This window comes from Leptinotarsa decemlineata, unplaced genomic scaffold (assembly GCF_025532065.1).
Source record: "Leptinotarsa decemlineata unplaced genomic scaffold, Ldec_3_MD MMD2_tig00002082_RagTag_RagTag, whole genome shotgun sequence".
NCBI lineage: Eukaryota > Metazoa > Arthropoda > Insecta > Coleoptera > Chrysomelidae > Leptinotarsa > Leptinotarsa decemlineata.
Window position 1 is genome coordinate 7238824 of NW_027412573.1, and position 27993 is coordinate 7266816.

At 33.3% G+C, this 27993-nt stretch overlaps 3 protein-coding genes across 6 annotated transcripts; 1 reads left to right on the forward strand and 2 right to left on the reverse strand.

Annotated features, from left to right (window-relative positions):
• Positions 1-317: 317 nt before the first annotated feature.
• mRpS2 (mitochondrial ribosomal protein S2) lies at positions 318-2012 on the forward strand. Its single transcript, XM_023171907.2, has 2 exons — positions 318-548; positions 1318-2012. Exons 1-2 carry the CDS (start codon positions 470-472, stop codon positions 1962-1964), a joined length of 726 nt encoding a protein of 241 aa, XP_023027675.2. The 5' UTR covers positions 318-469; the 3' UTR covers positions 1965-2012.
• Positions 1746-18286, reverse strand: LOC111515698 (dehydrogenase/reductase SDR family member 7). 3 transcript variants are annotated; one of them, XM_074176929.1, is made up of 7 exons: positions 17868-18282; positions 14211-14360; positions 11647-11999; positions 8193-8312; positions 7206-7372; positions 5618-5681; positions 1746-2157 (listed from the first exon to the last, which is right to left on the reverse strand). In XM_074176929.1, exons 1-7 carry the CDS (start codon positions 17986-17988, stop codon positions 2107-2109), a joined length of 1026 nt encoding a protein of 341 aa, XP_074033030.1. In that variant the 5' UTR covers positions 17989-18282; the 3' UTR covers positions 1746-2106. The 3 variants fall into 3 exon arrangements, with proteins under 3 accessions (XP_074033030.1, XP_074033032.1, XP_074033031.1); XM_074176930.1 differs by lacking the exon at positions 1746-2157 and adding an exon at positions 3417-3714 and having other exon boundaries at positions 17868-18281; XM_074176931.1 differs by lacking the exon at positions 8193-8312 and having other exon boundaries at positions 17868-18286.
• Positions 18287-21539: 3253 nt separating this feature from the next.
• Syx17 (Syntaxin 17) lies at positions 21540-27965 on the reverse strand. Of its 2 annotated transcripts, none has more exons than XM_023168540.2 (4): positions 27726-27965; positions 27368-27563; positions 26886-27207; positions 21540-23990 (listed from the first exon to the last, which is right to left on the reverse strand). In XM_023168540.2, exons 1-4 carry the CDS (start codon positions 27873-27875, stop codon positions 23876-23878), a joined length of 783 nt encoding a protein of 260 aa, XP_023024308.1. In that variant the 5' UTR covers positions 27876-27965; the 3' UTR covers positions 21540-23875. The 2 variants fall into 2 exon arrangements, with proteins under 2 accessions (XP_023024308.1, XP_023024307.1); XM_023168539.2 differs by having other exon boundaries at positions 21540-24013; positions 27726-27964.
• Between the last annotated feature and the right edge of the window lie 28 nt (positions 27966-27993).

A 27993-nucleotide genomic window follows, 5' to 3' on the forward strand; every position in this document is an offset into this window, starting at 1 on the left:
AACCAAAGTACACTTGTTATTTTTTGAATATGTGTTCGCAAACAAAGAAAAAACAAGTTGTGGGAGAAGTTAATCTTCAAATCTTCGGTAATGACAGAAATTTTGGAAGCGAGTATTTGGCAAGATAGTATATTAAAATTATTTAGGCTAACTGAAATGTTTTGATTTTCAGATATATAATGGAAAAAAATAACGTTCAGTTGTTCACAGATAGTGTGAAAAGAACATATGTTTTTGAATTGATTGTTGAATTAGATTTCGACGCAGTTGATGTTTCCATAAATATTGATATTCCTGATTTTAATAGTCCCATGTCATGAGAGTATATTTTTTGGGTTATGTAGAATTTATAACCCATCTAACCATAAATGATTGTGTAGTGTGAAGATTTGTGGCTTTTGATGATGAAATGATATATTCAGTACAATTCTTAATCCAAATCTAAGTTCACCACAAAATTTCATTAATCATGTTGAAAAGGCTAGTTACGGCACCCTACAATGGCAAAAGAAGATTATCTACTCTCTTTCAACCACAACAATCAAATGGTATACATTGTACTTGATAAGCAATACCTCAGTGATACATTTTTTATTATGGGATATGCCCATACTCGATAAATATCCGTCGTAAAATTACTGAATACAATTTACTTACTGGTCGAAAAATCTTTTGCATAGCAAAAAAAATTACTTGGTGAAAATCTTTGGTAAAAGCTTTGGATGTACTTCAGTCTCAGATTTCACACAGTTAACTAAACAGCAGCACGTTTTACTATACAATCGCTTTTTCAGTCATGTTTGATACTAAACTGAATTTTAAACAGTGCTTATATACACTAATGATTTGAATTATAATGTACTTCACAAACTACTTAATGACTAATAATTTCAACTGCTCAAAGTACAGACTCATCAAATGAACTTGAAATAAAAACTACAGTTCATCAGGACTAGCCTAATCGGTAAGCTTTGGAAGCGCAGTTGATTGGGCTGTAGAAATCCACTTAGCCCTCTCCCTTCTCTTAAAGCATTTCTCACCTGACATACTATATCTATGTTTTTATTCCAATCTTCATTTGATTACTAGTTTCATGTAAAGAAAAAGTTGGGAAAGAACAGTTATTCAATTCTTTTTGATCATTGAGCAAACATTCCCAATTTTCAAGTCCACCAGTTTAGCAGTAGGTCTTTTTGGAAAAGTGATTTCATGAAAATCTGATATTGAATTGTATTAAGCAATTTTATATATCTATATCATCATTATTTTTCTTCATGTACACTAAATAAAAATTATTGAACTCCTTCTTTTTTCCAGTACTTGAAAAGGAAACAAGAAAAGATGACCCATTACAGCACCCAGACTACTTCAGTGTGCACAATCTATTCACAGTGAAGGATTTGCTTGATGCTAGAGTACACTATGGTCACAAAGAAGGATCTTTGGATGAAAGAATGCTTCCATATATCTACGGAAGCAGACTTGGCCATATAATATTTGACCTAGACATTACTGCAGAATATCTAAGACAAGCTCTCAATGTCGCTGCTCATGTTGCTTATCGGGGAGGTATAATAACTTTTTTTCTTAGAGGTGCACAAAATTCACATCTGGTTGAAACTACAGCTAAAGAATGTGAAGAATATGCACACACGAGATTCTGGAGGGGCGGAATTTTCACCAACGTCGATAAGCAGTTTGGAGCAGTTACAAGACTACCTGATTTATGTATTTTTCTCAATACATTGAATAATGTTCTCATTCAGCATACAGCCATAAGAGATGCTGCTAAAATGGCCATTGCAACCATAGGCATTGTGGATTCAAATTGCAATCCGAATTTGCTAACTTATCCTGTACCAGGAAATGATGATACCCCAACTGCAATTGAACTTTATTGTAGATTATTCAAAAGTGCTATTTTGAGAGGGAAAGAAAAACGAAAAGAACATTTTGGAAGATAGATACTTTGTATGTGTAGAATATCATTAATTATACTTGTTTACTAGAAATTTGTGTTTATTTATTGTAATCCTTGGGAGGAATTCATTTCTGGCAAAAAATATATTGAATGAAACACCCACAAATAAGTAAAATTTCTTGTCACTATTGGAATCCTACTGTGGTACTTCGAGATATTGAACCATACTCTGTCATCTGAAATAAATCAAATATAATATGGGAATATCTGCTATATCCAGAAAAAGAACTTCCACCCACATTTTCATATTTTTTCTTCGATATAATATTGAATTTGCCAGATTTTTTCTGACCTGTAACTAAAGCCTTAAACCATGTTTATAAATTTCATAATTAAAAGAAAATCAAGATATATCTGATGAAATTGATTCTCAAAGTGGTGTAATAAATAGGAGGTCTGTAGTCTATGCTTTGGAAAAAAGTGGTGTAATAAATAGGTCTGTTGTAGTCTATGCTTTGGAAAAAAACTTTTTTTTTCATTCAAACCACATACAACTCCACAATTTGGTGCCCTTCATATAATGTGGATTTTGACATGCTTGAAAGTGTTCAAAACAAGTTTACAAAGAACTCTAGGATATCATATTGGTGAATATAACTATAAAACTATATTGGACATTCTAAACTTGAGTACTCTGACTCATAGATTAGAATCAGATCTTACATTAATTCAAAAAGTACCCTTTTGTCATACCAACTATGGCCAGAATGAGTTTATAGGTAGAATTTTGAGACTTTCAAACAGTTACAATGTGGATTTAGAACTTTTTTATTTGGAATCATTTAAAAAGACTGAAAAGATTGTAATTGATTGGCTTATTTTTGTCTATTTTTTCCTTACATCTAGCTGATAGTTATAGTATTTATGTGTGAATTTGTTAATTATTTTGTAAAAACTGACAAAGCCGTATATAAATAAATAATTGTCATATTGTACAAATTCAATAATTTCTGTACAACTACTTGTCCAGAATATGGACATTGAATTATATCAGACAGACGTTTATGCTCCTCACAGAAGAAATTGTTAGATGCTTCTCGTTCGTCCAGCAGCAGAATCTCACTGAAATTAATCGAGTACATCACCTGCAGATCAGTTTAGGGGTATTACCCCTCATCAGTGTAAAAAATCCAATACAGAAGTGTGTCTGGGACTCGACTGACTTCAACAGCCAACTCAAAAAACAAATCGATTTCAATTAAAGCATGCATCTTAATATTCAAAAAATGAATTCGTAGATGTGCCACATAAATCATAAAATCCTTGTCACTACTCAAAAAACTCACCGACTTGAAATATGAAACTATATACATATTTCAAAATCAATTATAACAGTTCATCCATATGCTGAAGTTCGAATCCTTCTCACAAACGAGAATGCATTATTTGGATAGATAGGGAGCTAAACTACTCAATACTAAATAAAGTTAAAAACTTCAAAAAATCAAAAATATTTATTATTCAACAATCTCTGGATTTGAAATTGTTTCAACAATTGATGCAAATATTTCAAACTAGATAAGTTCAGTTGATTTAATAAATACATGTTTAGTATACCTATATTACAAAACTTAATTACCCCAAGACCATGAAAAGTGCAGACTAGTGCAGTGAAATGAATACAAGAACTTGCAGAATAATGTTAGTAAAGAGTTTGAAAAAAGTCAAATAGTCCTCAAACTATATCTACAGTTGAAGAACCCTCCACCAAATCATCAGTCTTTACGTTTCATCTGAAAATTAAAATCACAGAACATCAATACCAGCATATTACTACCATCCCACCACCTATCAAGTAACCGTCAAAAGGAGCTGACAAAAATAGTTATTTGTGTCAAATATTGTGACTTATTCCACATTTGAACTGACTCAAGAAAAACCTGGTTGAATAAGTTAATACTCTGTACATCTTTTGTCGGTAACTGATATAGCTGATGGGTATATAGTGTGCCTCAAGTTTCATGGAACCGTTCCTACATCACAAAAAATTACGATATATTTTTAATTTTGATTTCAACCGATTAATCCCTGGAGAATCGACATTCACCGTGACTACAGTTTTCATCAGGAGAGAGTTGGAATTTCGGATATACTTTTTTATTATAATGGATACTAAAGTGAAAAATTGTACCAGTTTTCACTCTTTTTATATTTTTCAGTATATCTATTTTTGAATTCATATTGGGTTTTCTTCTACATATTCCTTCTTCAACAGCTCAACCGAAACCTTGAGTACCACACGTGAAAAATATCATTAGGTTAATTTTACTTATTATAAAAACTACCAAGCAAAGCTCATGAATATGACAAGTTCCATCTTGCTGAAACGTCTTGATTGTTTTAAAGATGAACGGATGTACTCCGGGGATACTACTTCAGCACGTGATACCATAAGTGAAGAACTATGCATATAATAATAATAACGAAATATATATAACCACAAGGACTACCGGGTTTTCAGTCGAATCCAGCTTTTAAAAAGAAACTTACTATACTTCTACAGTATGTCTAGCTTTCATCCTAATACTAAGGTGAAGTCTATGTTGAATATTCTTGATTTTATGTACATGGATTTTTAGATAGGCGGCCATATAGTGCTACAAGTTTCTACTCTCACAAATCCGAAAAGATCCTCCATAGCTTTATAAATTGCTGATGTGGCGGGATGGTCAAAAGGCTGTGTTGTGGTCCTTCACTACTAACACTCTCCAATCAAATTGGATATTGTCAAGTGAGGGTTACATTTTATAAATTTTCTACAGAGATGGTAGCTCTTTGTGTGACACTTGCTGATAATAAGAATCATTCCATTGTTTATACCTCAGTCCAGTTTGTCCAAGCTTTTCTCTCTATTTACTACAGAAAGATCAATGGCATACCGATTGCGAATTGGTAATCTTTCAGAGCACATCGAGAATTGAAAATCGTTTTTATTTTTGTGATATTTTTATATAAATTGTAATTTCAAAAGTAACCCCAGATTGTTTGTAATGAGTTTTTTATATATCAGATTTCCAGATCAACACTTGACTTCAATAGCAACAGTCATTTTTAAACTCGTCTTTCTTAGAAGATTTGAGTCGAACACAATCCACATAGAATCAATTCTGCAGATTATTTCGTTCAATGCATAAAAACGATTAAAGACTAGGCAGCATTTATAGAGTTTAACAGCAATTACATGCACTAGACCCATTTAACCTACAAAATGAATATAAATCGGTGCTATTTCAATAAAATCCTAAAATTTGGTTTTTGAAACTAAACTGTTTGAGTTTATATGATCGCTCATTCAATCAATTCTTGCGCAATCAGATTATAATACAATATGATCAATGGCTTAGCAAACCAATTAAACTTGGTGCACTTAGGATATGACCCATGTGAATAAATGTATTGGACAGCATATTTCCATAATAATTTTTTCTTCGTGATTCATATCCCTTCCAAGGACCAAATATAATATTATTGAAAAAAAGTATTATGCTATGTATACATTAGGATATTCTAATGAAGAGGTAAAGAGTAAAGAGATAAAAAAGGTTTTGGAATACAGTATCCGTCCGGGGTTTAGAATAAAAGCTAAGGAAAAACACCAATAATATTGGTATAATGCTGACATCAAGCAATATGTACCTCATCCAAGTCCTTGCTGTCTCTTAATTTGAATAATGTTTCTGGTCCCAGCAGTCTGAGCGCGCTGAAAATCAAAAAAAAATCTTAAATTATATACAAAATATATATATAACTATAACAGTATCAACTTATTTTATGTCTTTGAAATTTCGATTCAAATGAATTTCTGAGAAATATTTTTACTTTGAAACTGAGTAAATTTGTTTAGCAATATGATAAATAAACTTTTGGGACTTGTGGGTTTATGTAACACTCTTCCTAATGAAACAAATAACTAATAGTTCAGTCAAAACTTGACTTAAGCTGTATTTCGGTTCACTATTTCAACAGTTTTCAAACTGTCAAATGTAATCACACTGTTGAGTCTTGAAAAGTTTTAGGATAATCAGCTGGGTAACTTTTTTTAACCAACCTAGAATCGTTTGAACTGCGAACCCAAATACGCCTCAAGACTAAGAACTATGAATAAGACTAAGAGTTAAGGTTAAAACGAAAATGAAAATGCCCCGAATTGAAATATTTACAGTTGCTATTGACCTGATAAATTTCACTAATATTATTTCAAATTTGTACCTATTATAATAATGGAAAAAATGATTTAGAGAGTGTTGAACAATTTTTTGTTTATATAGAATTATTTTCAGTGGTATAGTAAAATATTAAATGAAGAATAATTGTGGTTATGTTAACACGTGCATGAACGCATAAACCAGACACTTTTCTTAGGTGTAATCTTAGTTACTAGTTACTGGGTTTAGTTCACAGGTATTGTTGCATAAACCCGGTACAAAAAGTGTGCATGAAGTAACATGTTTCCATTTTGTGCCCTTCAAAATAGTCCTCTTCAGATATAATACACTTCAAAAAATAATGTAAATGTTCAAATTTCGCGGGCTTTCATATTCGGTTAGCGACTTTTTACTTTTTGTGTTGGTACACTTGTTTCGAACATATGTTCACAGTTTCAGCTCTTTAGAATGTTCAGTTTGTTGGTAAGAGGCATGAAGGATAGAAGTATTTTGCATATTCGGCGATTATCTGCTATCGACAAAAATGGACCAAAGGACTTGCAACAGATTTTGCGTGAAAAATGGAATTAGGTGTTCAAAAAACATTTGAAATGTTGACAGTGGCATACGGTGATTGTACTCTGAATCAGAAAATTGTTTACAAGTGGTGCAAGCTTTTCACAGAGAGAGAGAGAGAGAGAGAGTAAAGAACATTGTTATGGAGAGTCCTCGAATCACTATTAGAGAAATTGCTTAGGATGTTGGGACGGCATTTTTCGACGGTTGTGGAGATAACAATCGAATCGCTGAAAGAGCTCAAGGACATACCAAAAAGTGCATATCATAGTTGCTTCGAAGATTGGAAAAACACCGACACAAGTGTATTATATCTGAGGGGGATTACTTTGAAGCGGACAAAATAAAATTGATGAATAAATAAATATTTTTTGAGAGAAATGAAAATACACCTAATGTTTTTACCAGATCCCGTAAATAAGAAATTTGCCTTTGATTTAGAAATGGTATAAAATTTCAAAGTACTGACAGTACTACATTTAAATGGAAAAGTATTTTCATACATGTTGAAGACGATTGGGAAGTAAACTGCGATATATGTGAATGAAATTAAAGGAAAAACGGCTATCCAAGATTCGGAAGTTTTGTTGGCCAGAGCTACTGCGCTGAGATAGCCACATCTTTCGGCTGTCATCCGCTTGTCTGAGGGCTGGACCGATCCGTTGTATTTCTAAAAAAAAAAAAATAATAAAATCCTTACATAACAAAAGATATCAAGAATAGGCTGATTTTTAAAGAAAATAAATTATGGGTCAGAAAAATCCCGTAGACAATAATTATTGTTTTGGTATTTCATCCATTTTTCTTTTCGAATTGTTGTATATTCTTGACATATCAAGTGCATATATGTGAAATAAAATGAAAATAAATAATGGTGAAAAAGCAGGAGAACACAAGGAAAATATTTCTAATTAGGCTCGTCCATGAAAATTACTGGAGTTTAATCCCAACACAAAAGCGTTATTTTCAACACCTTGACACGTGTTTCAATCACCAAGTGATCATATTCAAGAGAAAGAGTTTAATCTTCCTCTTGAAGATGATCACTTGGTGACCGAAACACGTGTCGAGGTAACGGTTTGGTGTTGGGATTATCCAGTAATATTAATTACTACACCAAAGGTTCCAAAGAGTACATCACAAGGGTCGTTCATGACGTTTCAATCATCTGATGATGACTTTATCTCCTTGACTAAACAAAAAAAATGTGGAGACGAACTTTCATTAGCATTACTGGGTGTCGGGATTGTTAGACAAATCGCAATTTAAACTCTACTTAGGATCAGTCAGGAGTACTGCTAAATCCGCTTTATTCCGGTCAACAATCCATACCCACATCCTCGTCTAAATTGCAAAGAAATTTCAAGTATTATTCTTAAAATTTTCATAAGAAAAAACATAGACCCAAATTCGGATCTTCATTTCATGGGGTTGTTTTCCACATGACAACATTTTCGGTACAACTAGAAGTGAGACGCAAAAATAATTACCTCGCCTTCTTTTTCAGTGAAACATTCCGCCAAGAAGTTAGAAAACGTCGGTCCCGGGCATAAAAGCGTGACATGAATATTTTTACCAAGTCTCTCCGTCCTGAGAGAATTGAAATAACCCTGCAAAATAATATCAATATCAAAAATAGGACATAGCAATTTCCGCATGTTGACTAGTCTTTGAGTGTTATGTTCATCAATCAGTAACAAGTGAGAGATAATTCCGTAAGCTGCAATAATAATAAACGGCGATCAGACAAAATGTCTGATATACAACTGTGCTATATAGTAAAATACAATTGTACAATTTTATAATTAAACTTCAATGAAACAATTTAGATTCAGGTGACGTACAATTCACTTTCGTTTCCTTCAGTCAGTTTCTTCGCTTCAGCCTTTGCAAATAAACTGTTGTACTTGTACTCTAGTATTCTATAGAATCGTTATAGTATGTGATCACACAAAAACTCGTGTAGTAAATGTAATCATTGAGTACATTATATTGTAAATGCTCTAACCCATTATTTAATGAAAATTAATAAAACTGTCCACATTCATGGTAATAATTATGAAATTCAAAGAATGTAAACTTTCACGGCCGGAGCTAACTGTATAAAAGCTATTTTCCGTCGTTTTTATGCCTGACGCTTCGTCTACTACTGCGGTAGACGTTATCAATGGTGATGTGGTAACGGTCGCAGTTGTTGTTTCCGTGGTTCCAATGCAGAACCTATGATGCTGGTTTTGTAGGTGGTATGAATGAAGTGTTAGCAATGAAGAAAAAAGAAGGAGAAGAGTAATAGGTTAGGGTAAAGGAAAAATAATTGTATAGAAAAAAAACCTTCTTTTCTTTGTTCTCCGTTGTAATGGTTGTGTTATCAGATGGTAACATGTAATGTAAGCAAGTGAATATAATGTAAAAGAAAAAACGAGTTCTGACTTATTGCAAAGAAACTACCATAATAAATAACAAGCTGGTGGTTAAAGAATTTAATTTCATCAGAAACCCAATTTTTGATTACTGTACAGTTTGAATCAAAATAATTTAAAATTATTTTTTAAAAACATGTTCGAAGCCTTGGTCAATTTAGTGTTGTACAGTTCACTGCATTTTTCATGCTCAATTTCAGTGATTAATTTATCAATTGTGTTGTCATTATAAGAAAGTTTAGATTACCTAACATCTCCTGCAGATTGATTTTCCAAACAAAAATCGAAAAGTACATATTTGTGATCAGATATGATAGGTATTATCTACAACACAACACCTTTATCGGTGCAATTACTAAATATGTAATCAATAGTACTGTCTGTATTTAATGTGAGCGTGATTGGACATTCTACCATAGATCTCATAAAGCTACCTGTTACTTATTCTATTTGTATTTGTTTATATCAGTTAAATGTTCATCACTATGTATAAGTTGTTTAATAAATATCATAGGTTGTTAGAATTAGACAGATGAAAAACAAATATAATAACTGTCAAGCCAAGTCAAGATTGAATTCGAAATTGTTTGAATTCGTCTTTAATTTGTTGAAGTATTTTACATTGGTCCTTCGAGTAATTATTGAACCGCTTTGGAACAATACAATGGAGCAGATGAATCATCACACGTCATGCAAAAATGTCCTACAGAGTGAGAGGCCCAACAAAGGAGTTCCACCACTTTCGAGATTTATAGATATGTCAAATGTAGTATTTGATTCAAGTGTGGTTACGGGTAAAATTCAACCAGGTCCAAGTAGCTACACAAATTCTGCAAGAAAAGTCACATCTAGTAAAAATTCTCGCCAGTGGAAATTTCCTACAAGTGAACTTCGCAAGAGCTCAATTTCTGCTACAGCAGGGATTGACAGTGTTATTTCTGTAAAAATTTTGAAAGAAAATTCCGTTCCTTCTCACAATTCAAGTATCAATCGACTAATTATGGAAATGGAGCTGATAAAAAGAAAGAACTTACTGAAGAAGAATCTAAGGAAAAGTTGAAAGTCTTAGAACGTCAGTTTTTACGAAAAGAAGCTGAAATACGAAGAAAAATTGGCGATAAAAGTGTAAATAGTTCGGTGAACGAAAAAGAGGTATTTCCAATTTGTTCCAAACATTTTTATGCAAATCCAAATGTTATCGATAATTAACCAGGTGCTCTTAGATATTGTCAAACAATATGCACAAAATGCGAATGCCATAAATGAAGTTCTTGTACAACAAAAAATGAAGAATCTCACGGAATTTTCTGGCGACTCAACTGATTGGCCTATTTTCATATCGACGAGTTTAGAAGATCTACAGACCAGCTTGGGTTATCTGATGAAGACAATTTAATCCGTTTGAACCGGGCATTGAAGGGCAAAGCTCAAAGCTCTTCTTATTTCCCCAACAAATGTCTCCAGAATTATCAAGAAGTTAGAAATGAATTTTGGTAGATCGGAGTGGATAATTTTGTCGCTGATAGAAAAGGCGAAAAAAGCTGGTAACATTAAAGAAGGCAAGTGGGAATCATGGATTTATTTTTCTAATGTTGTAAATAACATGGTAACCATAATGAAAAACGTCAATTATCATCTGTATCTCTACAATCCAGATCTATTATGATCCTACTATGCAAAAGTTATCATGGAAAAAATTCAAGTATCAACGTGATTTGAAAGGAATACCAACGTCATTAGAATATTTTTTATGAATGGTTTGAAGAAGAGCTCAAGTTGATGGCCGCTTTTAGTAATCCTTTTCAAAGAAATTCTATCAGAACAGAAACTATCATGATTTCAAAAAAGAGATAGAATAAAACTAGTGAGTGCATTTTTTGTAAAAACCTGGACCACGTATTATCAAAATGTACGAAATTCTCTGAATTATCAGTGAAAGGAAAGACGAAAGAATGTTCTCAACCTCAAATTATGTTTCCTCAGCCTCAAATTTGGGCATATGTAGAATAAATGTTTTTTGAAGTCGAGGTGTGTTAAGGATAGTTGTAGAGGTAGACATCTTTAATTTGCTTAAGTATTTTACACTACCTTTTTTATTTATTATTATTATGTTCATTATAGTGTTTGGCCCTAGTAAAATTCAGCACGTTGGTTATGCATCCTCTCAAGAATAACATCAATGTTATCTGAAGGGGAAGACTTACCTCTCGAATATAAATTAATGGAGGCTTCCTCAGGCGAACCGTTGCAAAGTCAAACTTCGACAAGATTCTCTACAGCTACAGGTTTCGCTGTAAGGCAACTAGTTGAAACCAGGGCCCAAAATCATGAATGACATGTTTCGGTTCAATCAGTTGCCTTCCAGTGAAAGCTACAGAGAAGTTTGTCGAACCTTAGCTTTGCAACGGTTCGCTTTGGAGATATTCCAGGAGTAACTTTTCGGTCGATCTGATAGATGGCGTCTTCGTAAGGGAAATTCACCGTGTATGCCCAATATATTTTTATATTCTTTTCAAATACTTACATGTATGGCGTGTTTGGAGGCTGTGTAAGTACCGGAATAAGGCACTGGAAGTATCCCCGCCAGACTGGAAACGACGGCCACGTGTCCACAACCGACCTTATCGAAATGCTCCAGTGCTACCCGAGTCAGACTCACGACTCCAAAGACGTTGAGATCGAACAGCTGTCGGTCTACTGACATCTCTGTAGTCGCCCACATCGCTCTCTGAGACCTTCCGGCGTTGTTGACTAGAATATCCACTCGGCCAAAGTGGAGGACGGCATGTTGGAAATGCTTTCGATGGGAGGCTGTGTCGGTCACATCCATCTGGATGACGAGGACATCTCTGTCTTCTAGAAGGCCTTTGGACGAGTCTGAAGAGATTTGATGATTTCAGTAGAAATGTGGTGAAATGAACGAAAATCTATTTTTAAAGATATTCGATACAAACAAATGCAAGAGCGTAAACTTTCACGGTCGCGGATACCTGTGTCAAAGTTTTATTGACAGTTTTCCAGTACTGACATTTTGTCTACGACTTCGGAATTACATCATACTGGCCATGTATGTTGTAATGACTATGTTACGATTGCGCACGGCTGGTGTAAACCTCGAAGTAGGAATAGTCAACTGAGGCTGAGCCTATGGCGAGTAGCGTTTACTGCGCTATCTCTGCTGCAGGCAACCAGTGATGCAATTGAATCCAGGTTTGTGTTTAATAAACCCTACAAAATACAAATAAAACAGAACACAGAGTCAGATGCTACAAATGCAATACACATATATACAGACGGCTCAAAAACCGAAGAAGGCTCAGGATGTGGAGTGTACTCTAGATCACTAAGCCTAAGGATTAAGTGGGGAATGGGAAAAAATACCAGCGTGGTCCAAACAGAACTGGCTGGTATCTCAATCGCTACAAAAGAAATAACCAGGAAAGGAATTTTTGGCAAAAACATAACAATCTGCACTGACACTAGACAAGCCCTATTGGCCTGCTTAGAACAGACGTGTTACCTCAGGGCTAGTATTAGAGTGCCACCATGGCACGACAGGAGTAAAGGTAATCGCATTGCCGACTCTTTAGCCAAGGAAGCGGCTGGTCTAAGAATTTTAGGACCCAGTGGCACCTACGGCCTGATGACTTCGACAATTGCGGAACTAGCCTGGTCATCTGGCGATGACCAGGAAAAATCTACGCCTAACAGTAGGATTTCTGACTGGCCACTGTCAACTAAGGAAACACATCCATAATATGGGGCTAGTGGACACACCTCTATGCAGGATGTGTGAACAGGGAGATGAGACCGTCAGGCATTTCCTATGCGAGTGCGAGTTATCGTCAATAAGAGAGTGTATGTTCGGCGAGTCTTGGCCTACACCTGCCGATATAAAGGAGATGTATCCCAGTGACTTGTCCACCTTCCTGGAAATTACAGGATGGACGATGAACTAGAAGGCAACTCCTCGGGAGGATGTACAATGGGTCACGTGTGGTCACATGTGGCCCTCCCGACTCTACAGATACAACATACTAGTAATATGTGCTGTGAGAGGATAACTCCGTTACTTCAGCGTCTCTGATGTCTACCGCATATGTAGATGAGACTTCAGGCATAAAAACCAGCAGACCAGCGCCCACAAACCAATATAATTATATAATAATAATGATTTATTTTTCCAAAAAATATACATCTAAAATAATTCAAACCTTCAACATAATGAGGTACGAACAGAGCCCTAAAAAAATATAAATCAGAACTGAAACTTGAGAAAAACATTGATGACTGAATATACTTTAATCTCCGGAGTTCGAAAAGTATGCTTCAATATTTCATCGAGGAGGATGACTTCAGGCTTTTTAGCTTGTTTTTGCCTGAGGGTGGGGAACGAGTAGTTTCAATAAATTTGGCTCCCCTAATTTTTCACAACGGATTCAATATCCCGGTGTCTCGTCAATATCGAAGGAGTGTCGAAGGTGGTAAGCTAAGTCACGTTATGTCGGTGAATATAAGGTGAAACCGCATATACTGGACGTGAGAGGTCCTGCAATTGTTGAAAAGGACCTCTATATAGTTATTATTTTTATTATTATTATTACCGAAGGTTAAGCTGGTCGGGTTGTGTCGGGAGGGCGTGCCAGCATTATCAACCAATCATCATACTGCGGGGTAAGTGATAATTGGGTTCGAGGATCATGTGCTCTACGCAGACGTAATGAGTTAAGAATGACAGCCGGCTGAGATTTCTGCCTTAGTGCGGCAAGCCGGAATGATCTCCAATGATCAGAACAATCATGTTAACAGAGTGGTCTGGATAGAGCCTCTTTTGGAAAAAATTCGGAAAATTGACGGAAAATACAAATTTTCTCAAAATATGGTTATTTTGAATCGATATCTCAATTAGTTCTCTAGAAAATGAAAAAATACGACAGATCAGAACCAATCAGGGATGAACAGACAACCATGGGTTTATCTCTTCAAATAAAAGAGTTGGAATCCGCTATCAAAGCCAAAGTACAGTAATCCTTACTCTCTGAAAGCCGTATCAATTAAGAACTTCATCTTTCATCGAAATTATACTACCTATGCAATTTCTCTTGACCCTTTGCAATTCTTCATTTCTTCGTGCTGCCAAAACCAACCTAACACCACATTTGGCTAAAGCGTATGCAATATGCTCTCCAATTCCACTGGAAGCGCCCGTTATAAATACCACCTTTCCTTTCAATCGCCCTAGAAATAAAAAATATATAACTGATATGTCTAATGGTTGATTTATTCCAAATGGAAGAGAAAAAAAATCGCACATTCGAAAATAAAAATTTTAATACTAGGACCTAATTAGAATAAGCAACAATATAAAATGATTCCCACTTGTAAGTAATATTTTTGGAAACAAAATTTCATAAATATGCCCTGAAATGAAGAAAAAAAACTTTAAAATAAATAAAACTCGTCTCGGAGACTAGCTTGAACGTTTGAATTTCATTTCTTTAGATATATTTTTTACTTGGAGTTTGCATTTTTATTTATCTGCTCAGGTAAATCTTGCGACAAGCTTTCAAAAATTAATGCGTTTTTTTTAAGTAAGGTCGACGACGACTATGGATTCGACAGACCGAAGATAACCACGATGTCTGGTTTTCAAGCGTTTTATTTTTTTTATTTTCTTATTTTTAGAGCATTTTAATGAAAGCCTGAAACTATTTTTACTATTGGAGGAGACTAAATTATAGAAATTATCGAAAATAAATAATCTACAAAAGAGTTTACATCGTACCGATTGGTTTTATTCGGGATCGATGGCATACCAATAAATACAGGTTTCCGATGAAATAACATGTTTCCTTGCAAAAATGAAGAAAAGAAAGTTTTCAGGCATCGATTCCCCCTCTCTCAATCAAATTACTTTTCAAAATTGAAAAACCAATCATTCAAAATATTCTTCCGATAATAATGTTCAACATTTTTTTGTGTGATTTCATACTTTATAATTTTCAGAAAGATCTTTTCACACTACTATGGATAGTTTTGGAAATTCAACAATTTTTTGACATCTTGTATAATTCTACTAGGATTTGCTTTCATTTTTTTTAGCAGTAGAACTCAATAATGGTTTTGTCCATGAATAATTGTTTTCTCTTGTATACACTTAGCCGTTTTATTTTTCAAACATATCTCGTGTTCTAATCTGTATTTAATGATCGCATGTTTTCTACGGACGGAGTTTTAAATATATTTTAATTGTTCATTTCTATTGTTTGCTTAATGATAAATTATTCAACAAACAACTATTATTAGACATTGCTATACCTCCCAATCGGAGATGTTTTCATTACTTTTAGAAAAAACAAGTTTTAACTTGGATAAAAAGAGACAGGTCATAAATAATAGCTTCATTTCTGGTGTAGTTTCCGTATTGACATTCTTTTCAAATATACCGGGCGTTGCTGGAAAGTTGTTTGCAAGAAAATAAGAAAGAATGCTATTTATAACACAGAATGATATACATTCAAGTACATATTTAATTGATTCTCAAACAACTGTTTCCAATGAAAATTTTGTTTCTTGCAAGATAAACCTTGCAGTCTTGGTGAAATTTCTTGAAGATTGGACCGGACAGACATAAAATACGGCTAGATTGGACACAAGATTGATTCATTTTCCACAAAATCTTTTATGATATTCACCTCTCATCCTCTGTTGAAGCACATATTATGTTCACAAATTTCAGCTGTTTAGTTTATTGGTGAGAGGTATAAAAGTGGAAGCTTGTTGGTGAGAGGCATAAAAGTAGAAGTATTTTGCTTGTTTGGTGATTTTTTGCTATTTTTGCATGAGTAGCGCTTGCGTTTTGGGAAAAGTTATTGGAATTCAAGGTCAAATCGAGTCATTTTCAAATTCCAATACTACGACGAAATTTTGAGAAATTTTTATCGCTGTTCAAGATATCTGACGTCAATTATATTCGAAAAAAAATGCGTTTTCGTGTTTCCTATTGAAACAAGTTGAAAATAATTCAAATGCTTCAGTTTCAACTATTCTACATTAATTTCCGCACCATTGACTCACATGAAAATAGGACTGAAAGTATATCCATTTTACCTTAATGTTCTGATCAAGGTATTGATTAAACGAGTCGTCAAAAAAATTTGCAATCCTATTTTCACTAGTAATATACCACTAGAGGCAGGGCCGTAGCGAAAAGAAAAACCAGGGGGGGAGGGAATCCAAATTTTCCCAACTTCACCAGCGAAATTTCCCAACTTTTGAAGAAATGAAAGCCGAGGGATTAGTTACTACTATTAATTTTCTTACTTAGCTATCCAAAGATTGACTGAATGCTTATTCCCGTTAGGGTATGCACAAATAAAAATTAATTTTGGTGATTATAAAAATAATAATATTCTACTTTGGACCAAAGTCCTTGGTCTTCCACCATATCCATCATGTATAAGAATATTCAATAGAAATGAAAGGAAACAACACTTAAATAATATTGTAGGGAGGCTCCCCCGCCATGGCGACGGCCCTGACTAGAGGTACAATTATTTCCGAAAATGAGCAAGAAAAATTTCCGGATATTAATTTGACCTCGCGTGGTATTCGGTAAGAAAGTTCCACACCGAATAGTGGTGAAAAATCAAGTATTTTTAAAATTAATATTTCCATTCTCAACAATGCAAATTGGTAATTTCTACTTCATTGTTGTTGCATGGGAATACCATTTCAAGATAAAAAATAGTATATTCTTCAATTTTACATAAGTTTTGAGTAACTACAAGTGGTAGAAAATAGTTTTTTTACGTTTTAATTAATGCAGGTTATGCGCGCTTTAACGGTATGGAATTAATAACCAGCGTCAGCAAGCATCAATCATAGGAGGCCGTGATCATTATATTTTGGATTTCAAAACATCAAAAAAATTCGTGTTTTGTTGCAATAAAGCACAGCCAGTAAAACCAACAAAATTCTTTGTTTAAAAAATGAATCGATTTGAAAATCACACTATATGCAAAATATGCCTGATGTAATGATCAATCATGGTACCACGACTTATTTACTTCCATTAATAGAGGAGTGTGGCTCCAACTTGAAGAAAAAAAAATTGTTCCGAATTGTCCAAGAATATTTGCAACTAAAAACTACGCAAAATTAAAAGTATTGAATGGTTAATAGGTGAATAAATTAGTGTCTAAATATTATATATATTTTATTAGACATACCTATTTAGACACTTAATTGAAAATATTCAAAGTCCTGCACTTTCCCCATTAAGAAGAGAGGAGGTGTCCGAAGAATATAGAAAACATCTTAGCTCTGTAGTTAAAATGTAGTTAAACTAAATATTTTGTGAACAAATAAAAACCAATCTGTCAAAAATGGTTTGTTATTGTAAACGTCAAAAAATGTATAGTATAATTTGCTGTTGGTTATCCCACGAGAAAAAAAATTCCACTAAATTACCTTCATTGCCATGGTGATTTGTCAAAATAACGTATTTTGATTAGTTCAAAATTACAGGTGTGGAATTTTCAACGAAATCGAAGCTGTCGATATAAACACACTGTCAGTAACTCTCAAAATTAAGGATATCAACAAAATCAGATGGAATTTAGTGACAAATTTAAAAGTTTTTTTTCTATAGATCATCTTCAATGAAAAAAACCTAGATTTTTCACAAAATAATAATTAACGCTATTGCCTCTTTTCGTGGCGTATGAAATCTACTATACTTACTTGGCGATTTCCCAAATTTTTCGTAGAATAACAATTGAAGATCACAATCACTCAGAAGAGATAATAATGTAAATATAACTCCATAAGTGAAAACGCCAATTCCTATTAGTGAGAAAAGCATTTTTCAATAATTTCTCTTTTTTTAAAGATAACAAAAATATTTATTGATACGACTGACTAGTTGAAATGTTATGTATGGCACGAAAGAAAAGTTTGTAATAATGATAATTTCACATCAGACAACGACAAATCACCTACAACTCGACTACAGTATATAATAATACTTATACTGTGACTCGACATTCCCAATACATTTACACCTTTTCGATTGAATAGCGGTAAACAGTTAACACACACATACTTATCAGCTAAAGTTAGCTTGATGTAAAAGGTTACTTGTGTATTGTAAATAGTGAATCGTATGCGCGCGTTTGCCGTGTATGAGAACTTTGAACTGACCGTGGCTGTTACCACAGCCACCTGGAGCAAAAAAATAATATTTTTCTTATTTAGATTAACACTTAGGCTTCTGAATAACTACTAATTAGAAATAATTACAGTATTTCCATTTCGTCATATCGTTTTGGAAATCTTAAATTATAATCTCGTCTCCATTTTTCGATCTCGATCTACGTGTACACTGTACACGATAACATAGTAGTAGACACGAGATAATATATCAATGGAGAAACATTTGCTTTAACCCTACTCCGCTCCGTTCAGGAGCGTGATAATGGAGGGGCAAAGGGGTTTAAATTATTATAAGTGAATCATTTTCATTTACAGTTCCTCAACTCTTTTTTAATTTATTTTTATTTCTTATAATAACATTCCTGCGGCAATTGTAAATGTGTAACCCCATTTCTAAATTTGGAAAGCACGATTTCATTGTGGTTGAAATGAAACGATGGAATGAGTCGACTGATTATTGAAGTTGAATCAAGTATCCATTTCACTATTTTTTTATTGGTTACATATCGACAGTATTTCACTCGAAAAAAAGGGGAGACATTTTATGTTATTTTGTTGGCGCTGCACTTTCTGTCGAATATATTATGTATTGTGAAATATAATATAATTAAACTTAATATCATTCAAACTCAGAATGAAAATTTGAAAAATGGCACTGAAATTGAATTTTTGATTTTTGTTCTTAGTAGGGTAGCCAACCGTACAATACGAAATGCTTCCTCTTCTGTCAAGTGAAATACGACCTGTAATCGTGCAGTAAATGTTTCAGTGCTTCTTCTGATATTTCTTTAAAAACTTTTTCCAAATTTACCCAAAACCCGATAAGGAAGATTCTTTGAAATTATGTTTTGAAGCTGAATCACATGATATTTCTATTAATTGATTTTCTTGTACCGTTTGTCAAGCCGATGATATCTGAAACATCTGTGTTGAAAGCGTCTACTATCCAGAGTTTATTTCTGTCGGGTTCTGGAAAATAATCTGGAAGAAAAGATCTCAAACCGCTGAGGTTTTTAATCATTTTTTCTTCCACTCTCATTGGAAACATTTCTCCACCAGAGGATTCCAAAAACGGTACCATTGTAGGAAAGCGATTATTTTTTTTATTGTACCTACGATTAGTTCGAAGTTCAGGTTTTTTGTCATAGTTTCTTTTTACCTTTAACTTAGAAGACGTTGTAATATTTCGCTTGTAGACTTGAGTTCAACTCATCGTTAAGAGCACTAAAGATATCAGCCAAATATGCTGTTTATTGGCGCCACAGAATTCTCCAAAAAAAAAACAAACTGATCTCATCTCTCAGCTCTATGGATCCCCATAGGTTCACATTCTCAAGGACTCACACAGGGGTGCGCGGACCACAGGTTGAGTAACACTGATATAAGAAATTTTCTGGTGGTGCCAAATGGTATCGCCCTATATAGTAAAATCTGAACATAATTTTTAACTAAATGAAAAAAAAATTCATTGATTTTGAAAACTGATATAATTGAGCATTTCCACTAAGAACATAAGTTAATTGGAGTTAAGTTTGAAAAATTCCAAGACTCATAATTTTCTTCTTAATCTTAATCCTTAGTCTTCTTCTCTCTGCTCATCTCTTGATGTTAATACCTAAGAAGCGTTTCCTATTTTATGCTTCCACAGATGCAACCTACTCCCATGACTGATGGATTTCTGTTATTGACTTAATCCCATTAAAACGTCTTTGCTTAACATTTTTTCGCTGAAATATAACATCCAGTAATTAACGGATTTTCAATCACATGATAAAATAACCAATGAATTGATGATTTACGAGGTAAATTGTAACCTCCATTGCCATAAAAATTCATAGTCATAGTCTTTACGCGCGCTTGACTTGGGGAATACGCTGGTGAATGTTTTTTCCCCAACCATATTAGATCGAAAGTAAGTGAAATTTGAGAGGTTATAGCTTTAGAGGTCGAAATTGTTGATCTTTTTCAAATATATCTGCTCTAATCAAAATCAAAATATGGCTCTTTGTATGGTCTTCATTTTACAATTGCTACACTACAATAATTGAGAAAGTTCAATGTCGTTTCCCTAAATTTATTTATGGTGTATGGTATCTATTCAGATTCCATATAAAAAACACAAAAGCAAAAAAGAAAAGAGCTCGAAATGTGACAATTTCTGGCTATTCTTCAAATCGTGGGACATCCACCATCAGGAATCCTCGTCATGAATAACTGTAGGTTGACCACTTCGACGCTGAATCTCCGGAAAAAAATTATTGTCAAATGCCTGATTGATTTTTCGGGCTGTTTCGGCAGCCCTATGGTTCAATTTGAATTGGCCGAAAATCGCTTAGTAATAAGCTGAAAAATTAAATTTCGGCTGTCATCACTCTGTAATTGTTGTAAAGGACGATGCCTGGTTAAATATGCTCAAGACACTATATAATATTAGGTAGTGCTATTAAGCCATAAACAAACTTGGAATTTTACACACTAAGTACACTGTTAAAAAATGTATAGTTTAATACAAGCTGTTCCTGATCACCAGAAACATTTACTACTCTTAAAATATCAAAGCTCACCCACGACACTTTGAACGTTATTTCAACAGCTTTAAGTTTTGACAGTCCGGTGCCTATACATATTTCAGCTGATAGTGTAGGTATGTGAAAGATAACGAACCTACGATCATCATCAACAATGAAATTCATGAATATATATAATACAGGTCAAAAGGAAAACATCCATGAACGTTTCTCGAGATTATCTACGACTAAAAACTAACCAACTCATGATAGCAGTTTCAGTAAAATAAAAGCTTTGATATAAACAATAATGAGAAAAGTTTGATTCTGATTTTCATTCATTTCTTCGCAGCAATAGCTATTTCTACATATCATGCTAACTTGGTTAGCGAAACAAGCGTAAAATGACATAATTTTTATTCTGGTGAGGGAAAAAGGTTTTCAAATAATTAATTTCACTCTAGAGGCTCGAAATTTTACCTGTAAAGTTGTCCAATATATTTCATACAATATGTGAGTGATTTGTGCCGTTCCCATAGTCTGTATAAATTTTGAACATAAATTGTTCCTCAATATAATTATCTAAGCAAAATTTCCATCATCATTTTTCATTTTTCCAAAGACATGTTTTAAAAAGTAATAATATTTGTTCTTTGTATTTTGAACTCTCTATAATCTAAAAACAAACGCAGTCTCAGCATTACTATTTTTATTGATAAATATCATTATTTACAACAAAATAAAACCAACTTATACACCATTATCTATAGAGAACAATTTGGTGATTCTATTTTACCATCTCTGCAGAGATCGAGGACAAATGTTTTAAAGTGCATTACAAAAAAAATTGTTAAGATATTAACCAACCAAGAGCGGTTCATATAACAGATACATATATATTTTGCTACTTGAAAATTTGATCTATTGATATCTCCATGACTATGTAATAATGACTTAATTAGTGAAAGCTATGTATGGAGTGATGATAAAGCAATTACAACTGATAAACATTAACATGATATTCCTATTACTTTCCTATATGTTATACAGTCATTTCTCCAGTCCTTTTTCTTCTGGAACATGTATGAAATTACCACAAGAAATTACTGTTTGTCATAGGCCAAACTCTGGTAGTACAAAAAACGGACGTTTCCAGGTTACAATAAAACAAAAATAGTTTTTCAGACTTCAAACCCTAGAAAGTTTAAACTTCCACGAGTTAGAGATTGAGATCTTACTTTTGAAAATGCATTTCCTAGCATAATATACAATGAAAAGTTCTGAAAGGGTTTAAACTCATTCTAAGAGTAACCTGTCTCTTTTATATATTCATCCATTCATGATGATTATGTTGAAGAAAGGTACAATCAAAAATGAAAATTTTAAAAATATTCACCAATATTCTCTGGTCCTCTACAATGGGGGCATAACAGATAATTCGTGAATTCAAAAAAGTAAAAAATGTTCGATTCAGCCTGTTGATATCCACAGTTTTGGGAATCTCAGGTTGAGAATGGCAGAATTTTTAAATCTACCTGATTCTTAAAATTACACAGGTCATAGCATTCGTAGAACTTTAGCGACATTATTTGCTGATAATGGTGGAAACATCACAAATTTGAAGAGACACGAATACTTGAAACTTTTGTTGTAGTAATGAATATTACTGGAGTTTTTCCCAACAACAAAACTTGAAGATGATCACTTGGTGATCGAAACACGTGTCGAGGTGTTAAAATAACGGTTTGGTGTTGGGAAAAAACTCCAGTAATATTCAAGAATTAGAATGTTTCTGTTAGGTACCTATCTTCTGTTCAAATTTCAATATTCAATTCAAATAATTATTAAATTATTCGAAATTTTGTTTTACAAAAAATATAATAGAGAAATACGTCTCATTGATTTGTTATTCTATGCGGTTGCTGAAAAAATAGTGAACACACGTTTAAAAACAGTTTTTTTCTCTACAATTGAATTTTGTCTACTCGTCAAAAAATAAACAGTATTTTCCAAACCCCTTACGTAAATTACTATTTAGTGATTTGAAAAAATAACAGAAATTCTTCATAAAAAGGTTTGTTAACTTGTTTCGGATACACAAATTGATGATGCATGTGTAATATTTTGCTGCCTCAACTGTATATTTGTATGAAACCACTACATTTCTTCAGTGATATTATATATAGCAAACCTATTTATTGAAATTCAGCTAAAAAAGTCAATTATTTCTGAACAAAATTATATATTTCTCGCGTATTGCTGGCCGTTTTATAGGTATTCTAAGAATTTTATTGAAATCTGTTTCTGTACTACATTTAAAACCTTTTTCTACCTGACCTGCAACTTTTCAGACTCGACTCACTAGTTACTAGTCCATCCTTTACAATCTTGTGAAACATAATACCAAAAAATCTAACTAGTCTCCACAATAGATTATAAATATTCTTCAATTTTTCAAAAGAAAATGAATGATATTTTTCTGAACTAAATTGAATAAATGGAAAAATAAAAGAATGTTGAAATCAAGGAAAATTTATTAGTTTCATTCATAATATTGACGTGTTGAACAAACCTGGAGTTAATTACAATCTCCAAGCGAACTTATGTGTTATTTGTCATCAACATTCCTAAGTAACTTTATTTTCGCTCATCAACTTTTGAAGTATCGTTCGATTCCAACTGAAATGTTTGAAAGAAATATATCACTCACATAATTTTTTGTCAAGTTTAGCTCTTATATATTTAAAACATAAAATAGCAGGCAACACTTGCTTTCCACAAGATAACATTATTCCATAAGGCTTTCTTTAGTTCTCCACAAAGATTCCCAAATATGATATCAATCGTAAAAATTGATAATTCCATATAACCTCATCATAAAACCTAACTAATACCTAAAAAAACTAGCATAAATGACATTGCTGTCAAATATCCTTTTTGAGTGATGTGTCAGGCACAGTCTCGTCATTGATTTCATCTTCTTCCTTTTTCACGGTATTGACGATGTCACTGTGTTTCTTCTTGAACCACCTACCACCAGTGTAACCAACGATTGCGCACCCTATTGCTACTATTCCCCCCACCTTTACTCCGGCGACCATGCCGATGGGGCCACCAACCATGCCACCCAGAAAAGCCCCTGTAACTGGATAGGCAACAGCTTTTAATCTAGAATAAAAACGTCACTTTACAGGGTGGAAACACCCCCGACTGATGTGTTAGTACGCATGGACATTGAAAGTTCAACCGTCATGAAAGTAACATATTTATGATAGGTTTGATGATTTCCGATTCCTCAAAAATGTCTTCAAAATACCAGTGAGACAATACTTTATCTGTGTCAAAGCTATGTTCTGGGTTTGTGGCCCTAGTCTGCAGGTTTTTATGTCTGACATTTCATCTACAACTACAGTATATATTATAAAAGATGAGGCAATGGATGCAGTGCTTTTATTGTTTTCATATCATATACTACATTGTTCAAGGTTTGGGTATTCGATTTCATACCATTTTTGGGGGGCAAGGCTTCTTTGTGCATCATTTGGCTTGATACGTGTGCAGGTTAGTGCAGGTAGCCAGACCTGTTGTTGATTTCTTTCCTCCGGTTGAAATTCTCTTTCTGATATTCTATAGCATCCCTAATTAGTCTTGGATAATAGCTCTGAATTCAATCAAGCACTTAATCGAAACTATTCCTTTTGTCAGTGTCGCAAGAGCTCTTAGGAATTGCCTAATTGAGATGGAACCTTATACAGTCGCCTACTAAAGAAAATTAATCGATCAGTTTCCTTTACTGGTCAAATTGTCTCATTATTATAATCAAGTAGAGTCACGTATATGTAAAAAAACTTTTTTGAACAGAGTTTTGCAGAAATCTGTACAATATTACATGTATACTCTTTTGTTGCATTAAAAAAATCTCTCTTTCTCTATTCCAAGAAACAAATCTGTTCATAATAGGGATTTCAACAGAATTAAAATCAAATAAATGAAAACATAACAACATAAAATATATATATTTTTTAGATAGTTAAGAATAATTAGTGAGTAATAACTTCTCTAATAAAAAAAACTTAAATGGTGAAAGTTCAATTCTCCAAAAAATTTGTTACAATTTGTTTTTAACAATGAATTTTTCATGATATAATTCAGAACAATCTTTTATATTTAGAAACAAACTCTCAAATCTTTCAAAGATTTGTTTTTAAAAAAATAGGAAAAACTAAGAAGAGAACAAGCAAACAGAAACCATAATTATCGATATCAGACGAAAAAAAAAACTGAATTTCAACCTGAAATTGATATAAAACTAGATTTATCGAACAAAAATTATTGCTTTATAGCCACTCAATATAAAATCTACTGCCACCATCCCATTGTACAGTTTGAAAAAGATGTTCTCACCATTAAATTTTATGGGTTTGTACGAGACTGATTTGAATGAGTTGATATCAGTTACAATTGAAAAAAAAAATCATCAGGAGATGAGAACTTGTCAGCAAAATTATTGCTACAGCTGCCAGACGAAGAAGTTACTGCATTGGTTTTAGCCATGAATAATTCATTTGTCACTGGTGTATTTCCTTCTAGTTTACAATCTGCAATTGTGATAACTCTTCACAAAGAAAATTCCACTGATGATCTGATTAACTTCAGACCTATATCGGTTCTGTCAACACCATAGAAAATATTTGAGAAATTGATAAAAAATATAGTGGTCAGTTTCATAGAGAGAAATTAAATTTTAGCTGAAAGATTTGGTTTCCGATTTGAAAAACACCACAGCTGCCATTTTCAATTTTCTTGAAGCGGTATATTTGAGCCTAAACGGGTTCATGTGATATCTTTCTGGCATAAATCAAGGCGCAGTGGTGGAAATATATCTGGAGGTGAAATCATTGTGCTAGGTGCCCCTCAGGGGTCAGTTCTCGGCCCAATTATTTTATGTCTATTCATTAGTAATACAGTTAATATCAAAATTTCTGGATGATTCACATCGTTTTCAGATGATTTTACAACTCTCTGACACAATAAAGAGTGTACTGTTTTAGTCAAGTGCTTCAGTTCTGATATTGAGAAAATGAAAATTTGGTTTTTGGGAAGGAAAGTTTTTAGCTTTCTACTATTCCATCTTGATATAAAAAAAAGGATGAGGGAATCTTCCAAAGAAAGGAAGGAAGTAATCAATTTGAAAATAAGTAACTCTATACATGGATTGAATCAAATAGGTGAATGAATGTCATTACGATTACATAAGCAGATCAAGCTTATTCCATGACATTAAAAATCGTCAATTCATGAATGAATTGTGTGTATTTTCTATAATGTTATCCAATTTGGTACTGAAGAGCCTTGGGGCAAGTGTCTTAAGGCGAAACATTGATGTATACTAGTGAGGATGACAGTGTTCCATGAAAGTGCAATTTGTTACCATTCATTTAAAGTAGAACTCATGTGAATGATATCTGATTTTTATTCCACAACAAATGTTTGAAATACAAACTGAGTAGTGAAAAGTATCTTCTGTATAATTCAGTGTTCATATAGAAGTATTTGTTTCAAAAGAACTTTTTTCTTTCGTGTAATTCAATGTTTATATGAAAGTAGTTGTTTCAGGAGGACTTTCTTTCAGTTTGTGTCTGAAAGTTACTTCTTTGCATATAACTCCTTCAATTCAAAGAAAATTTGGTGTTATGGCAACTTGCTGATGACGAATATATCCAAAACAAACCCGGTAACTTTCGAAATAAATTGATATCAAATAAAATAAGGAAATCAACTAATTGACAGTAAGCCATGGGCTACAAATTAACAATAACCCAAAGTTCAAATCACATATTGCTTTGGAAAAAAAAAACATTAACTGGATGTTCTGCAATAAATGTTATATCCCTTGAATTTGGATTATATACAGCATCGACCGCAGACATAAAAAACTGCAGAGCACGGTCAATAAACTCGAAAAATAGCATTGACAAAGTTATCTCCGGCCATGAAAGCTCACACTCTATTTTGCAATATGAAAACTAGAAATACCTACTTATGGGCTTTAACCAAGCTTTGGACTCCACTTTCAACATTTTGTTGGGTAGACTCCACGTTTTTTTCAACATTTTCCACCAACTCGGCCTGTGTTCCAACAATTTCATTAAGGCTTTGGTACATTTCGTGTAGATCTTCAACATCTTTATGGATATTCTCCACTTCGTTCAGCTGGTCTTGTCTCTGTTTGAGGCGAATTTCTTCAAGACTTCCCTGAATTTGTATTTGAGAAGTTCCCTCAAAAGGATCACAGTTTTCTTTTTGAATCTCTTCTGTAATATTACTATCATTTAAGATTTTGTCTACACTCTTTTCCAACCCTGAAATGATAATGGAGTGTAATTCATTAGTATTTTGTTTAAATTAGTGAAATATTATTGTTGAAAGTGTTCGAATTTTTCAACTTTTATTGGTCTACAGAAAAGTATGCGATGTCCATCTATTGATGGCTTGGGTAGGTCAATTATAGCAAATAGTTACCTGTATATCCATTGATGAGGTTGATTAATATTTTTCTTAGTGACAGAGTTTTAAGATCAAATTTATCGAGGTCTTCATCCTCTACTTGAGTTCTCAATGTATCCAATTCATACATTAGGTCTCTAAGCTGCTTTATTGTCCTCTTTCTGTCCTTCACTTCTTTTTTGAGCTGCCCTGTATCATTGACAGATATTTTCTAGAAATTCCGAAAATCAGATAATGATTAAAGGAACTAATTAAATAAATATATATGGAGGACAAAAACCAGTATACAGTTACCTAACTCGAGCAGAAAAAAGTTTTTAATTAAAAATTGTTGCTTAATTTGATCGTGGAATATCAGTTTTATACTGCTTACTTTGTGTATCATTGCTTTGTACTGATCAAAAACTTTTTGGTGATGGGGGATAACTTCTTCAGAGAATTTGGATAGAGGAACTTCTATCATTTTCAAAGGTTGTTTTGTGATGCTGGGATTTAACACACTAGCCATTTTATATGTTTTCATAAACAATTTAAATTATTCGTATACTTGCAAGTTGTAAACAAAGATACCGATAATTTGGAATTTAGACCTGACAGTGACATATGACAAGGTCACAGCGCAAGGCTTTTTTTAGCTTTAT